A 17,003-nucleotide genomic window follows, 5' to 3' on the forward strand; every position below is an offset into this window, starting at 1 on the left:
TGATCTGTCATGTCCTGGGCGGATCCCGGCCCCGGGTTACCTGGAGAATTATGAGTTTATTGCTCTGAGACTGGGGAAGAAGCTCTTTTATGATAGATGTTGTATTACGGTGCGCGGGTAGATCCTGAAAATGGTCCTCTGCGCCGGCAACTACACAGGTAGACACGAGAAAATCTTCAGCAGAGCACGATACTGTACGTAGAGATAGGGATATTCCATACAGCCTGAACAATATCAGTGGGCAACGGAAAGAAAAAGAAAAGAAAAGAAAAAGAAAAGAAAAATTAGAACTACGAAAATATCGTAACTACCACAGTCAACAGTTATTTTGAAAGGGAATAGAAACGTACTATACTGCGCGAATCAAGGTGCCCCGACCACACATCAGGGCAAAACTGCGTACAGAGTAACATCCCCTTCCCGAAACGTGGAGGAGTCAGAACTCGAACTCCACACTTTAGAGTGCAACTCACAGTCCCAAACCATGGCCGGACGGGTAAGGACATGCTGTCAGATTGATTGCTTAATCGCAAAGTTAATCAAAACAGAGCCGGAACTCTAAATCCCGTCACTTCAACATCGGGAAACACGAGGGTGAAAACACGTACGAAGCATGAATATACCTCCCTCCCTCGGGAAACAAATTTAAAAGCTTATTGCTAATTAGTTAACTTGATCCCAAAACCACAGCGAGAGATTTATTTCCCCAGCGTGGGAAAAAAGGATTGGATGGAGTCACAAATATTTGTACCTACGCCAGTAGATGAGATTGGCGACCGTAAGGTAGCCATTTAAGAGCATTTGGTTAGTACATAGACTAGGTTTCTTACTAGTTCTGAATATCATTACCACACACTGGTACAAATCCCACGACCGACCGAACCATAGTCCATGATCAATGATCAATGATCGACAAGGATTTAACCTATGATCTTGCCACTTGGGATCGAACCCAATGATAACCGCGAAAACTACCGCGAAGAACTAATTGCTCTCACCCACCGGAGCAAGGCAGGCTAGATATCCAACAACTTCCACGTGGTCCAGACCGTGAGCGGCTATCCGACTAAGAAAAAATAAAAAATAAAAATTGCCTCTCTCTTCCACATATAAGTTGTGGTATGTATTATTAGGTGGAAATCTGAGAAAAGTTATGAGTCCCGGAGCGGCATGTAAGGGAGAATAAGCTCTAGAATTTCTCCGCCGCCCTGTTTATAGAGTTATTGTAGTTTCTGTGGGAAGTGTAAATCCCCAGAGCTGCAGAATATCAGTGCACTAATTGCTCTAATTACGCGCCGTGCGCGTCAACCACAATGCGCTCAAAAATCCATATGTGAACCAAGATTTTTAATTAGCAGCCTGCAGTAAATGTGCAGTACTATTGATTCTCGTATCCTTAGACACTTGAGTGCTGATTGAATTCTCACATGAGGCCATAGGCACTATATCGCGCTAATCCTTCTGTTTGAGTGCAACAACTCAAGTAAGTCTAAATTGATATTGGGAATTACTACTTGGGAAGGCTGTCCAAGTCGCACAGGAAATCACAGACCTTTGCCGACTAAGCGCCTTGCTCTTCTATCAGACCTTGCGCGTGTCTCCGAGGCTCTCCAAATTCGTCTACAAACCGGTCATTGACAGTGCAAAATCACATGACTGCGTCAGCCGCAGTGCAAATTTCAAGGTCAGTGCCAATGGCTGTACCTAGGTAGAGTAGAGTACATTTTAGACTTCAGAGTACCTATCCAGGCACTTTTAGATTGGATAATGGTAAGGTATGGTAGAGTATGTACCGCCGTCCTACCTCTCTTCCCACCGACCGACAGAAGACATCCTGCGACGCTCGATGTCTTGCATGAAGCCTTTCTGTCCTGCAAATCGCATCAATCGACGTCCCACGGGTGGTCTTGGCCAACCTAGTCCCTGGTTGGATATGCATGTCTCAGCTAGCTCTGACTTTAGCCCCAAGACGGCAAGGTGCCTACCAAAGAGGTGTTAGGGCTCGCTTAAAGATCTGGCGCGCGGGCTTCGCGGGATCCCTGAACTGTGCGACATGGACAAGGTGGGGTTGGAAGAGCAGGGTCGGGAATGACGGTTAGCCTGGAAATCCACACCCGTGCAGCGGGAACTTCCCCCTTAAGTGGGTCTTATGCCCCGCGTCTTACCCGTAAATGGGATGGTTAGGGCAAGAGGCCCGAATTGCACCTGCCTCCCCCCTCATCTACTCTCTCTGTAACTCGAGGAGGAGCAGGAGAAGAGCTTTTTTTATATCACCATTCATAGGGTAGAATGCATGTACCTGGTCAAGATGCTGTTGCTTTCATGTCGTTTGATGTTTGATGTTGGTGTTTGATTGATTTGACAGGCAGAATTCTCACGGTAACTGCTCTACTCTGGACGGTCCCAACAGTATATGTGCATTTCAAAACTGCCGTACCACAGCAGTATCAAATTGGAAGGGGGAAAAAAGCGTCAAGGATCAAAGTATCCTTTTATACTCTAATGCCTAAAGAGAAATGATTGTGGAACCGGTTCCCGGAAATGCAATCAACGTCGTTGTTGTCAAGAGCGGACGTCGTAACATCTAACATCTGTGCGCCATTCCCGTGTGCACATCGATCTTGTATCGTCGACTACTTGTAGATCAGGTCTCATCTGACCAGGGATTTCTGCATCTCCTGGAAGTGAAATCTGATCTGATAAAAGTGCTTACGGTATGGATAGTGCTATTATTGAAACATTACGGTGGAAACGGAGACTTGCCTTGGATATGTAGAGGCCTCGAGGAAGTTAGCCAGAAAAAGGCTGTAGTCCATCTACTCTACTCATGTACTCTCTCTGAGATAGAGTACATGCCGTCGGTCACTGGCAGAAACAGCGTGGATAATGCATGATGGCATGAACGGGGGAAGCAGAAAGAAAGAAAAGCTTAAAGCTCCAGAAACCGGGAAATGCGCCGAAATGCCGTTGCGTATGTATCATGTATGGATGATTAGCCGTCCGTCCAAAGTCATCTGCTGGCATGCCTACATATATCAATATTACCGGTACATGGAGAGTAGACCTTTCACGTCATGCCAGGGAAGAGCGTGAGAGAAAAAAAAAACCAACACATCGGTAATTCCTGCTTGAGAAAATTCTTCTGACCTTTTTTTTCTGTTCTGGAAAACCACTTGCTCCTGGGTTATACCTGGCACGATAATTGGTTACAGATGCAGCCACTCATGAGGCTCATTCCCGTAGCTTAGCCTCCTGAATTCCAAGTACCGGTGCACACGCAGATGTGTATGCACGCTAGATAACCTCTAGAATATCCCAAAATCCCGACATGCATGGGAGTGAAACTGCGTCAGTGACCCCAACAGCTGCGGAGCTAAAAAGTCTGCGGCACACATGTGAATGATGTGATGATTTAAAAGTGCAGGAGGAAAATCCAAGATCTTTTTTCCCTCTTTAGAATAGAAAAATAAAAATAAAATACGTGGGCTCCAGTCCCTTGCAGTGCTTCGGTTTACCGGCCGATCTTGTACGTCACGTCAAGATAGAACTAGATATACCTAGTCGCTCTTTTAATGGTAAAGTGAGGAATGAGTCTTCAAGATTTTGCGGTATGAAAACTCGAGTCATACCTGGTGACTAGCGGCGATTCCTGAGAGAAACCCCGAGTTCTAGAGCCGGGAAAGGTTGACCGCGAATCCGAAACACTGACCGAGAGATGTCTGGGCGATATGCCCTTATTTATGATACCGAGATACTCATTACCAAATTCTAGAAGGAGCTCCCGTCTTGCCCAGCTTCAACTCTCAGGTCACGGTCCACAACCAACCTATTAACACTGCCACCACATCTAGAGTAATAGTTGAACTGACAAAGCCCTAAAGAACAGAACAAATATCTCGTACCATGTTCCAGCGTACCAAATAAGAAAGAAGATTCTTGTCTTAGAATCTCTCGTTTAGGCATGCGGAGTAAGGTGTGAGGACAAAATGTGGTGGAGATAGACATGAATAACCCCAGGAATAGGAACGGACAAAAACAAATAAACAAATAACGTTACCAGCTGGGCGTTGTTAAATCCTGTCCCATCACTTTTGGGCCTCACAGGCCGAGACCATGTTATTGTACCTACACGAGGATTTATACTGGGGTAGATTGCTGTCATTGATTGAGTGCTTTTGAGCGAAGATTAATGATTGATCTAACAAGCAGCCAACTCGATTTTCTTCCAGATTTTCGTCCTAGTAGCGAGATGCAGTACCTAGGTAATTTTGTTTCCCTCTGATGCGGGGCTCGAGCGGTCAATCTATATCATATGGTTCGATAAAAGAGCACGTAAAGTTAGATATCTGCCCGTTTGCTAACTATGTACTCTAGCAAGGCATGAAAATCATAACGCTCGGATACAGACGTAGCCGAATATGAGACCTCTGGACCGTTGGTTTTAGTGCCGATGTCTGTTCACGCGAGACCTGCCTGGCGGGCACGTACTCTACGGGCTATTTTGATACTTGAGCAGATAATAAGCTTTCAGAAGTAAGGGATCCAGAGAGTCCTGCCAGTAGGTTGTTTAATACCTACCAGTGGTATGTTGTTACGACTTCTGGGTCAGAGAAATATGTCTAAGGGTATTTCTTGGTATTCCCGCTACACCGTTGATAATCCTTTGATGTCCCTGGGCCGATACCTGACCAGAAAGGATCTACCAGAAACGAGTTGAACGTGTTTCCTCCGAACTCTGGAGACCCCGCTCCATGGACTTGCCTTGCGATCATCGCGAGATAAATACTCTAGAGATCTTGCCCGAAAAGATACGTAACCACTTCCCACCGACCAGGCCATATGATGCCTTGGCCCATCACAAATCAATTTTGTTTTCTGTAATAAATGAAATTATCCTATTAATTCAGACTGCGGATATTGAGCGCATCTTGGTGGAAGCGAAGGGAGAGTCAGCGCCTCCTTGTCGCGCCGTCTTTAATCTATTTTATCATGGCGGTAAATAATCTATCGATGTCCGTTTGTTTCATCTTCACCCAGCGCGCAGGGAGACCCCGAAGCGACCTTTAAGTCACAACTTCGGTTACGGGTCTGTTGCCAAGACCATGCGGGGTGGTGTAGGAAATTTCGATTTATCGGAAGCTGGGCAAGAGTGGGTCTTCCCTGGGAAGGCCCGGTTGTTTTAACGGGGAATGGTGTTCCCGCATTAAGTCTCGAAGGATGGTGATGAGGAAATAAGGTCTCGGGCGAAAACTGCCGGTGTGGTAGGCGGTGTTCCTGACGTGTTTTTTTTACTTCCTTTGCTAGTCTCATTTGTTCACCGCACATTTTTTATTTTTATTTTTTATTGGTGTCCAATTCTTTATTTTATTCCAATAGTCGTCCCACCTGGAAAAGTCGACCTCTAAAGCGAGCGATGCCGGTTGCGGGCTTTAATGCAGATATCGTTGCTTCGAATCGTGGTTAACCAAACAGGCAGGAGGAAAATTCCCAGCACAAAGGTTAAAGGAAACCCGCCAGCTGCTGGTAACGCTTCCTTCGTTTTGACAGAACCGAGAGCAGCGCGAACCAGAACCGAGGACTACTGTGTGTGTTTCTATGATTGGAAGGAAAATCTTTGCTTCTTTTGTCCTAGGGAGGGAGGGGCGAAGAAACGAAAGCCGGGCTTGCCTGATTATCACCCATCCTGTATGGATTTGTGCTCCTTTCCAGCCCGACCCAAGCACACGGCCACACGTCCGTTACAAGTATGCATTGCAGCAAAGCTTGAGCAAAAAGGGTCGAAGGCACATATTCTACATGGTACGTGCTGATACAACATGTACCCATAGAGTTCTCTCCTGTTGAGGGAGATGTTGAAAGTATCCAGACTGGTACCTGGTCTACTTTACCTAGCACACGTAGGTAGGGGGGAGTAAGTATCATGATGTAGACAGAATGAGAGATACGGGAGAATTAGGACATACGAGCTCTTTTTGAAGACGTAACAAAGGGCCTCCTCCGTTTCTCGACATACGTCAATAAAGGGTCTGGACTCAAAAACACAACAGGGACAAAAGCAAAGAAACGAATCTTGAAATTATGAGGAAGTACGCCTTCGCTCAGCCGGGCAACGAGTGCAGGGAAAACGGGTCAGAGCTGACAGGGAAGGAACGACGGATAGAGCAAGCCAACCCCCTTCCCTCCGAGAAGCACACTGCTAAAAAACACCCGGGCCGCCAAGAGCCAATGGTATTCAGGTGTCGGTTCCCATCCCACGCTCCGGGACCAGGATCTTGGTGTGGGAGCCAGTGTTGGATGGCATCCTCGCTAGCGGTGTGGTGCGAGGCAGTCTGGGAGGATAATTGGGGTTCTTGTGGACAAGCGGCGGGGACAAGCACTTGGGTGTGTGTGCTGCTTGTGAAAGAGAGTGTGTAGACTCGTAGAGTAGGGGTGTGTGTGTGTCTAAAATGTGGTACACTACTTTTCGATATGGAGATGTAGAGGTGTGTTGGAATTGGGTGTGTGTGACAAGATTGGTTCATCACCAGCGGTAGACCTTCGCAGCAGAAGAAGAACCTGCAGAGGCAGCAGTGAGTAGCAGCAAGAACAGAAGAGGCAGTATCCTGAGCATCATAACTTCTGCCATAGGTTATCGAGTACCTAGAGAAGACTACATGTAGGTATTGTACTTTAGATAGAACCAACAATTCAAAGCTCGTGGGCCGTAGAAGTACATAAGCCCGCACCTAGAGTAGGTACACACAAAATTCAAACTGTTCTATGACCCAAAGTAGGTACATTTTCAAAAAGCAGGTGAAAGGAATGGATCAATTTTCTTCCCTATCCAATATCCAGACCCACCCCAACACAAATTCTGGCGCAGTAAGTCGGTCAGATTTCACAGATCTGAACTGCCTACTGGTTGCACATAACCATACTCCCAATCCATATCCCTCCATACCACTTTGGTAGTTCCCTCCACACCTCCGCGCACACCCTACATACACCCATACATGCCTGCTCCACCCTCATCATATTCCGTTACCGTGTTGTGCACCAGACCTCCTGGTCCATACTAGCTCGGTCCCAACCGCCTTGATCTACTCCCCTTTCCCCCTTCTAAATCTACTTACACCTACCGTCCATCTTTGCCGGCGAACCCTCACTTCACTTCACTCCCTCCTCCCTCCTCCTCCCTTTTACTTCCTCCCATCCCCCCCCCCCTCTCCAATATTCCTTTCTTCGTTCCTACGGAATATGCGACGAGGGTTAAGTTCGTGAATATCAACACCATATCACATACGAATTCACCTCACCCTTCGACGGCCCATTGACGCCAGCAAAGCAGCTCGCCTTATCACTGACGCCGTTTAACGCTTATTCGAATAAAGGCTTTTGTCGACTCTATCGTGAACCGAACAGCAGGTGACCGATCATCCAGCAAGGGTTACTAAAAAGGGTGTGCAACTCTCGATAGAAACAAAAGAAAATTAAATCACAATAACAACTGGGTTGTTTTTTGTGGCAAAGATAACTGATACAAGGTGTGTGTTGCATATATATGTGCTTGCGTGCTTCCTCATCTCCTTGAAAAGTCATGGCGTCTCTCAGGTCCAATCTCTTGAACTACTACCCATTTATATAAAATCATATGCCTCAGGATTCATTTATATTTAATCCGTTCGCTCTAAGCTTGTCGGATTCGCCTCCACGGCCTTTAGTCTTTTGCTCTTTTGAAGAGTCTACATACTTACTATTGTGCTCCAAATCAGCTTAGTTTGACTCGTAATTAGTACATTCGTTTAAAGATTTCCAAACATCCTTTTTTTTCAACATGAGCGCCAAACCTCTCAGCCTCCTAGAGGTTCCAGAGACCGTTGCCGTCTTCCATAGGACGCTACAAGATGGTAGTAGATTGGAGTATCGCATGCAGGTGCTCCAGCAGCCCGAGAGAGCAAGGGCTTGTGGAATGGGAGCAAAGTCTCATGCGGATCGTCGACCAGTCGATCCACCACCAGTTGTTGAGCTTAGATTATTCCAGGGCACAGAGAAGACTGATGTGTAAGTTGTGACCGAAAGTTTTCAAAATATTATAATCTTTTGTCTGACAGCAATTTAGGACATTTTCGCATAACTCCAACTTCTTCCTTTTCGCAACTCTTGAACAGGCCAGACCGATTGCACAAGGAAGAGGGATGCCGGCACCGGCACCTGCTCCAGTTCTCACTGGTGTCCCAGTTTCTGGAATGGCCTATCTGGATCGTCCCAACCCAGCGGGATATTTCATCTTCCCGGATTTGTCTGTTCGCCATGAAGGAAAATACAGGCTTAGATTTGCTCTTTACGAAGAGACGAAAGACGAAATTTTCCCGATTCCGTCGGATTCGCTGGAGCCAAGGGAATGGGCCACCCACAGACTGGATGTTAAATCTAAGCCCTTCACTGTTTTCTCTGCCAAAAAGTTTCCTGGTTTGGCTGAAAGTACTGCTTTGTCCAGGATTGTAGCTGAACAGGGCTGCCGTGTTCGCATTCGTCGTGATGTGAGGATGAGACGGAGAAGTGACAGACAGGGCAGAGATAGCGAGGACCGCATGGATGAGACTGCAATGTTAAGGGCTGCTAGAAGAGGAGCGACACCTGATCAGTACAATATGAATGAATCAATCAGGCCCCAACATGATCCACAGTACCACCAGCCAACGCCACACCCAATGCAAAGGACAAATTCCATTGGAGGAAGGGGAAGAAGTGGCTCTGACGCCTCGGTCTCTTCAGTGGTGTCTGAGCAGATTGCTCAGCCACAGAGATACGATAACGGATACGTGACTCCCAGCCAGAACCGTTCACAGTTTGGACCTCCTTCTGGACCTCCACAACAGAGTGCCAATCACCACTTGTCGTTCGGCGCCCATTCTCATGCACCGCCTGCACCGCCACAGCATCCTTCACAGGAGATCTATGGGCAAATTGGACGTCCGTACTCGCAGCCTCATGCGCCTGTTGCCCAGCATCACCCATCTCCTCACTTGGCACCATCTCCACGCCCGCAGCAGAGTGCGTATGGTCCACCACCCTCTGCATACCAATCTAGGGAGAACTCTATTTCCATGCAAGGTCAGCAGATGCAGCAGCCCAACGGTCACAATGTAAGACGCGAATCTATAGATTACCGCAACAGCCGAAGGGATTCAGACCCCGTCTACCACCAACAACAGTACAGGCCCAACACACCTTCTGTTGGACCTTCATACATGGAGAATGGATACGGCCACCACCAACAACAACAGCAACAACAACAGCCTTACCAAGCACCACCTCCTCAGCACTACCAGCCCCAATCACAGGCCCCACCATCTTCAGTATCAAACAATCTACCACCTCTCCGTCTTCCTGCTTTGGAGCCCAAATGGAGGAGCAACCAACCCACAACACCAAACTCGTCAGCTCCACCTGCTTTGCAATCTCCGGGCATTTACCCATCCCAGAACGGAGCAATACAGCAACAGAGGGCACCACCACCACCACCACACATGGCTCAGCCCCCAGCACCGCCCAATCCAAACCAGTTCCCATCATACTACCCGGAACAGAAGTATCCTTCTCCACCCACACCTTCAAGCGATACATGGCAAAACTCGTCCAGCACCAAGCCGGACGACAGGGGTACCAAGAGACCATGGGGACGGGTCTTCAACAACGCACACGTCGAGGGATCCATGCAGAACCATGCACGGCCTTCCACCAACTCTGCGGTGTATGGAAGTGAGCCATCTTACGCTCAAATTCCTACCGAAGCTGATGACGATGCTTATGACCTTGGTAAGCTGAAGATGAGCTACCGTCGCGCGGATGGTGTTGAGATTGTGCGAAGACTCCCTGGCGAAGATTAAATTATACGATCATGGTAATTATTTGTGTGCGAATTGTATTTTTGTTTATTTCCGGGAATTTAGCGGTTACGTTTGTGGTGGAAATTCGTATATCATCGATAATATCGAAACTTATTGAATTTTTTGTTTTATATCGATTTCCTTTGGACTGTCTTCTTCGGGTGTTTGCTTATCTTTTTATTTGTTTGATATCCCGTTGTTTTTCTGGTTTGTTATATCTGGTCTGGTTATTTCCTACAAAGTTTTTCCTCTTCTTTTCAGGCAAGAGTTTTGGTTATTGTACAGATGGAAAACGACAAAAATCAACTTTTTCTCCTCTCTCGGTTGGGCGGAGGAATCCGACATCCACAGTGGGACATCACCCCTCCCAAAAGAAACAATCTTTGATCCCCTTATTGGGTTGTCACAACAAAAATCATCCCATTCTTTATATTTCATTTGTTCTGTCACATTGGCGGCTGGCTCTTTTACAAATTCACCTTTTTTCATTTTTCTTCTGGGAGCGGGTATTTTGAGAGAATAGTTTTTTTTAGCGTACCTCATATTTGCCTCGCAACTTTATATTGTTTTAGTATTTACATATGTTATTCTCCCTTTATTGAAAAATTGAATAACGGCGGACCCAACGGAGGAGTTTTGATTTTTGTTTCTATCTGCGAATTTTTTGATGACTGTTTCAATAACGGACCTTTTTTGTTGTTATCTGTTGCCGGTTACTATATCACTACATGTAGTACTACAAGTGTACGTATGTAGTGACAACTTGTTCCTTTTGACTTAGTATGTACATGATGCTCGTTTTGTGAATTTCCTAGTTACTCTTTCGGATTGCCTTTTTGTGTGGATATCGATTTTGGAAATTGCAAATTGCATATTAATTACATAGTTTCTGGTTCTCACAAGCTTTAATATATTCAACTATAGTAAACGTTTTTATTTGTTTGCAGCCTCTTGGAGATCGATCGTGGTGTTGTTTGAACATTGCGCGTGATGTTTGATTGGTTGCTGTGGTTACGTGCACTTCCCTTAAGGTAGCCACAAATAGAAGGTTATTTTGCTCCATGTCTCTCGGTGAAAACCTTCAAGTGATTTCTGTTCCCTTCTCTCCCCGTGCTGAAGTAAATTGTAGAACTCCTCTATTTGCGTTCGATTAGTTAGTAGCGCGTGCCTGAGGAGAATTCCGGATAACATCGATCCTCCCCCTTCCCCCCCCCCATATCCTCACGTACTCATCTCTGCTCATCGATTCATTAGACGTGCCCCCTAAAGCGATCCTTGCCGCTGCCTCTCGCTACCTGCTGCTACATCCATCTGAACAGGAAAAGGAAGTCAAGCCTCTTTAAACTAACTCTACTCTGTCCCCCCGCGTTGACTCATCTCCCCCCCCAATCTGCACGTCAACGAATTATCAGCGAGATTCTCCGATAGGTGCCTGCCTGTGACGTGAGTAAGCTAAGGCACAGCAACTCCCCAAGGGAACGCTGCAGACGCGAGTTTCAACTACAAGCGCAACAACCCTTACCTCCACCTCAGCCCGGCATCCCTTTTGCCACTTTACAACGATGGCGGAAACGATGCTGTCGACACCACAGAAGGTATTTCTCTTCCCGGATCAAGGAAGACGAAGGAGAAGGGGTGCTAACAACACAGGTCCTTCGTGATACGCTAAGAGAGAGGATCGACTCTTCTAGCAGCAAAGACGCCAGCTCCCATCCAGACATCGACGACAACAACAATAACAACAACATCAACAACAACCACGTCGACGAATCATCAACAGACGAAGACGACGATCGCGGAATGGAGATGCGAAGGGAGGCACTGAGGCAACGGGGGAGGGAGAGCTATGCGAAGCGGAAAGAATCGTCGACTGTTGGCACAAACACAGCGCCAGTTATCACCCGTGGCAGCCGGAGGACTGGGGCAAGCGAAAGTTTCATGGATCGTATCAATGCCATTAGCAACGAGGACGAGGACGATGATAACGATAACGATGACGATGACGGTGAAGATATATTTTTCAACGAATCTAGATCAAAGTTACGGCCCGATAATGAAAAAAAGCCCCCTCAGCCGAGAAAGAAGCGGAAACCCGATACTGGCAACGGGGACTCAGCGTATATCCCTCCCCACGATGATGAAGCTTCAGAAACGGAGGAGGACGAGCCCTACCTTGAGCCGGAACCGGGTTCTGGGAAGAGGAAGGCTTCATCAAGTCAGCGTCCCCCAATGGATTCGTCCCCCCCATTGCCAATGCGGAAGACGTCTCCACCGAGGACAAAGGCAACACGCGTAAATTCAACATCAACGACAGGCACGGTTGTCAGCAGATTCAAGGAAGGGAGCATGAGGAATCGCGCTAGTGTCGTCCCGCCAGTAGAGATTATCGGGAAGCTTCCATCCTCATCACCACCACCACGGACTGATGATATGCCAAACGGCATAGGAGGAGAATCGAATGTTTTTAGTTTTGGTGGTAGTGGAACAGAGAAACCTGGGGCCGAGGCTATGGCGGCGGCGGCAGCGGGCAATCATAATAATGATGGGTCATTTACGTTTGGTGGAATGGCTTCGTTGATCCCCTTCAACCCCTTCAAGTTTGTCAAAGGTATCAAGGAGTCCTGGGATCGACAGAAACGTTTCCATGAGGAAAGAGAGCAGCAGAAGAAGGAGCTAAGGGAACGGAAAATCAAGGGATTGCTGGCCTACGAAGAATTCAAAAGAATGGGTGCATTACAAGGATACGCTGGGAATGCTGCAGCAGTCATGGGAGCTCAAGGCAGGGCTAAAAACAGTGCTTCATCACTGGGGCCTATCAGGGTAGAACACGACCAAATTGGAAGGGCCTTCAGCACTGATCAGCAGAGTAGTCCATTGGCCAGAAACAATTCAAAGGTTAGAAGGAAGAAAAGATCAACCAGGACACCGTCGATTGGGGTCGACGCCAGCATGACAGGAATGGCACAGAGCTTTTGCGAGGGTCGTGAGTCCTACGTTGATGAACATGGTACCCTGCACAGATACAGCGTAGATTCCAAGTACATGAGCCCTCAAGGAAGCTTCAACAGAAGAATGAGCACGTCTAAGCCTATCACACCGAAAACTGGTGCAATGGGACCACCTCCCCCAATTCCATCGTCATCCAGAGCTAACGGTGGTGACTTTGAGGATGCGAGAATTCTCCCTAAAAAGAAGAGCAGTGTTTTCTCCGTATTCGGGGGCCGCAGTGAGGATAGTAAAGAACTGCAGAAGCTGAAGCGCCAGGAACATCTCCAGAAGAAGGTTAGCAACCTTGAAGACCAACTCGAAAGAGCTCGCCGAGAACTCGAAATTACAATTGAGGCAGCCAACCAACAATCTGCGTCACACCGAAAACGGATACCGCCCGTCAATGGCACGGCCGTCTCCAGGGTCAGCGTCATGTCAGCGCGCGAATCAGCAATGTCCCCCTCGATGATGTCCGACGAGACTGACGAAGGGGACAAAACCGAAGTAGATGATGATCACGCCGCGCCTCTCTCGCCCCTCGCCAATGCAGGTAGCATCGGTGGTAGTTTTATGGCAAAAACAGCAGGAATGACTATTGTGGAAAATACGGATGAGCAAGCACAGCAGCAGGGGGCAGAACCGGTCTTGCCCGACATCCCAATCCCTAAAAAGGCCCCGAAATCAAGCCTGAGCGGAAGGAGAAGGGTTATATCTAGCTCAGCGGCGGGTTCTAGTAGCGCCTCTGCCACTGCTGCGGCTTTGAAGCATCAGGGGTCGATGCCTGCGATATCGAGAGTGAGGAAGGGATCATCAAAAGTGGAGGCCATACCTCCAGTGCCCAAGTTTACGAATGGCGGATAAGGCAAGATGGTTATTTTGTCGTGAAAAAAAAATCGGGGTTCCGATATGTACACTGCACTTTTATTCTCCTAATTTCTTTGTTATTTTCCACTTCTTGTTAACTACTTACGATTTTTTTTTGCTTCCTCAAGCGGCCCTCCTCTTACTTAGATACCTGTCTGTTTGTCTGTCTTGTCTGTCAATCTGGAGCAGGAATGAGTAGCGTGGTCTGGCGATGAATGATGAACTGGATTCCCCTTTTTTCGTCTGTTCCTCTTTCTAGTTTCTTCCATCCTTTTTATTATCTTTTTTTTTTCTTGGGGCGCTTCATTGGATATCGGCCGAGCTGTAGTGGTGGTGGTGTGGAGTATTCGTCTGTAAGTTATCAAATCTGGCGGTGTGGTGGTGGTGGTGGTGGTAGGTGTGTTGTAGGCGGGGAGGGTGGTGTGGATGGTGGGGATGGTGGGTATTATAATCTTAGTGGTGGTTGCATAGATACACACATAAAAGAGAATGAGTGAGTGAGAATAAGGGGGAGGGGGAGGGAGAACAAAGAGGAGGGAGTTTATTTCTATGTTAAAATTACCTTGGCACCCTGTGTCGATACATTATATATTACTTTTATACACCCTCTCTTTGCTTCCGGGTTCTCGATGGCAGGGTGGCGAGGCGAGTGATTTCATGTGATTCTGGTGCAGCGTCGAGAGTAGTGATTATCTAGTCGGTGGCGAACGCACGCTGTCAACGAAGGTTCGTTTTTGGCACCGGTGACTTCTTATCTTGGACACGAGGGCCCGCCACTTTCGGGTAGTTAAGAGATTCTAGGGGTATCTAGCCTTTGGTTTTGGAAAATATCTACTACAGTATTTTTTTTTTTTTTAATTGATCTACTACACTATTAGAAATGGGGGTAAAACGGGATTGTGCGAGAATGCCGCTTTATCCCCGTATTTTAACGAAGTATGCGGTAGTTTTATGGCATTGCCAAAGACTACGGTAGTAATCCCACCCACATTTCTGTCACTGTAGTTATTTGTTACTAGACTACTAGAAGGAACCGCAGCTAGCATTTTTTTTATGGTGCCCATCAACCTCTAATACCCATACCATGTACATAAAGGTCGTCTTAAGAACTTTACTGTCCTAGTCTCTCCCACCTCCCTCCGTAAGTATAGACCAGCGTATCGTAACCACCCTCCCACCATTCTAGTCTAGATACGCCAGGACCAGCATGAACTTGGCGGATACCTATAAACCCAAGCACACCCATCCACCCCGAAAACGGATCCGGAACTATAATATCTAGCGCTCGGTTGGTGAACAATATTACGCTCCGCGGCCGCCCTCTTCTCAAAAGATAAAAGCCACAAATCGATCATTACCAACGTGTTCGGTCATAGAATGATGAAAGCTAGGCATCCCGTCCGCTCTGCCATATATAATCATCATATCGCCTAGTTAGTACTGCAGTGGGTGACCATGTGGGAATCCTGGGTACCGAACTCATCTCCATCTTTTTTAATTTTTGGTTGTGGTGGTGGGGCGGTAATTTTGGTGGTGGTGGTGGTGGTGGTGGTGGTGTAGTGTTTGGGGGGTTGAGTGGTTTGCATGGCAACCAGATATTGTAGATACTGAACGTATGACTTTCTTTAAGCGATGACAGTAAGAGGGTCTGGTTTTTTTGGGATTTCTGGGGATGAAAGCTTTGTTGGTGCGAGGACAGGGGTCAACTAGTGCCAGTGCTAGCACTAGCCAGGCTAGATGGCACCAAAGGGACACTCGGCGATGCCTTATAATATGCATGTAGTTTAAAAGGGTGATCAGAAACGCAGAGCACGTACGGATACAAAGCTTAAGCTCTCATGGCTGGATACGTCTGTGTTTGGAATGCCCATTCAACATATTCTATATAACGGATCCGGATCGGGCACACCATTAATTCGCCGGTGACTGCACGCTAAATTAAGGAATGTTTTGCTACAGTTTATAGGTGCATGAGGCTCTTTATGGCGGCAGTCGAGGGTTTGTGGTGAGCTGGTTTCTCCGCGCATGCGCTGGGGGCCGTGTTTACGGATTGGAACCTCGGTCATTATCATATCTTGCACGAGCAATGTATCTAGTCGAGAGACGACCTGTTAAACTTATAAACCTCCGCATACAAACCTAGACCTCGACCGCCGGTATGTGGCCCTATCTACAGATGGCATTGGTCAATTGGCTGGACCGGCCCGGTCTTGGCGTCTTCCTGTTGGACGTTTGGCGTAGCCGTCCATGATTCTGGTTCGACAAACCACCACTGCACTGGGCAGCTTGACATACGACAAGACATCACCGGCACCACCGCTACTATTTACAGCAAGAGCCAACATTACGCCCACTACCCCACTACCTACACGTATATATACCAACGTCAACCGTCTATATATATATATACAGAGGTCGATATACCAGATCAAGCTCGCCCGCCATGCAGACCAGCGAGACCAAAAAGGAGGAAGCCACAAACCGACAAAACACGCCCTCTCGGCATAAATTTTCTTCTGGGATTAATACTACCTGTGAGTGCAATGTGCGAGTTCTTTAGATAGGTCTACCCCAGATCCCCACGGCACGGAATACCTTACACTACTACCGCTCTCCGTCTTCGCCCTCTGGAGTTAAAGCCAACACGCGGTGCCAGGGTAGTATAACGACTGTCCCTACCCTCGGAATCTGTATCTAAAAACTCAGTTTAACAGTAAAATCGCATACAATTAATAAATTATCGTATAATACAATACAATCACAAAATATCACTCGCAGAACACTCCCTACGCCGACACGCCTCCATGCCCGCAAAACCCATATCCAAGCCTAAACACGACCAAAACAAAAGGTCGCAGACAAGGAATACTCTGAACCCCAGCTAATCGCGTAATCTCTAGGCCTGTATCTACATCTCTGGGTGACCGAGTGATCGTTCGTGAATATATCTAACGTATTGGTTTCTGATTATTGCCAATAACAACCGCAAGAGATGTAGAGTTATAAGCTCTGAAAGACAGCTATGAGGTAGACTTCATGGCCAGCTGCTAGTCCCTCTTTACACAAATGGATATCAGACAGTTGCATGGAAGATGGTTCCGCGAGCGGATCGGCTGGCCTAGATGAATACCTAGACCTCAAGCTTCCAGCGGACATCCGGTGTAGCCGCTGATAACTAGCGTAAAGAAGTGAAGAAGTGATTACCGGCACATGTTTGTCTGTTTGCGGGTCACAATTGGATGACGGATTGCTACATGTATTTCCCCTTTATGCATCTCATCC

The 17,003-nt window shown here is 47.3% G+C and overlaps 3 protein-coding genes across 3 annotated transcripts; 2 read left to right on the forward strand and 1 right to left on the reverse strand.

Annotated features, from left to right (window-relative positions):
- Positions 1-350: 350 nt before the first annotated feature.
- On the reverse strand, positions 351-893 carry H6S33_010243 (uncharacterized protein; the record flags this gene model as incomplete). Its single annotated transcript, XM_044841607.1, has 6 exons — positions 351-416; positions 474-522; positions 609-652; positions 740-751; positions 831-835; positions 884-893. Coding segments are annotated over 6 exons (186 nt in total), but the record flags the coding sequence as incomplete, so codon positions are not given.
- A 6,920-nt stretch (positions 894-7,813) lies between these two features.
- On the forward strand, positions 7,814-9,869 carry H6S33_010244 (uncharacterized protein; the record flags this gene model as incomplete). The annotated part of the gene is made up of 2 exons (XM_044841608.1): positions 7,814-8,040; positions 8,099-9,869. 2 exons carry the CDS (start codon positions 7,814-7,816, stop codon positions 9,867-9,869), a joined length of 1,998 nt encoding a protein of 665 aa, XP_044697387.1.
- A 1,562-nt stretch (positions 9,870-11,431) lies between these two features.
- Positions 11,432-13,718, forward strand: H6S33_010245 (uncharacterized protein; the record flags this gene model as incomplete). The annotated part of the gene is made up of 2 exons (XM_044841609.1): positions 11,432-11,464; positions 11,520-13,718. The coding sequence occupies 2 exons, from the start codon at positions 11,432-11,434 to the stop codon at positions 13,716-13,718; spliced, it is 2,232 nt and encodes a 743-aa protein (XP_044697388.1).
- Between the last annotated feature and the right edge of the window lie 3,285 nt (positions 13,719-17,003).

Source organism: Morchella sextelata, assembly GCF_020137385.1.
Source record: "Morchella sextelata strain SCLS chromosome Unknown scls_4, whole genome shotgun sequence".
Lineage (NCBI taxonomy): Eukaryota > Fungi > Ascomycota > Pezizomycetes > Pezizales > Morchellaceae > Morchella > Morchella sextelata.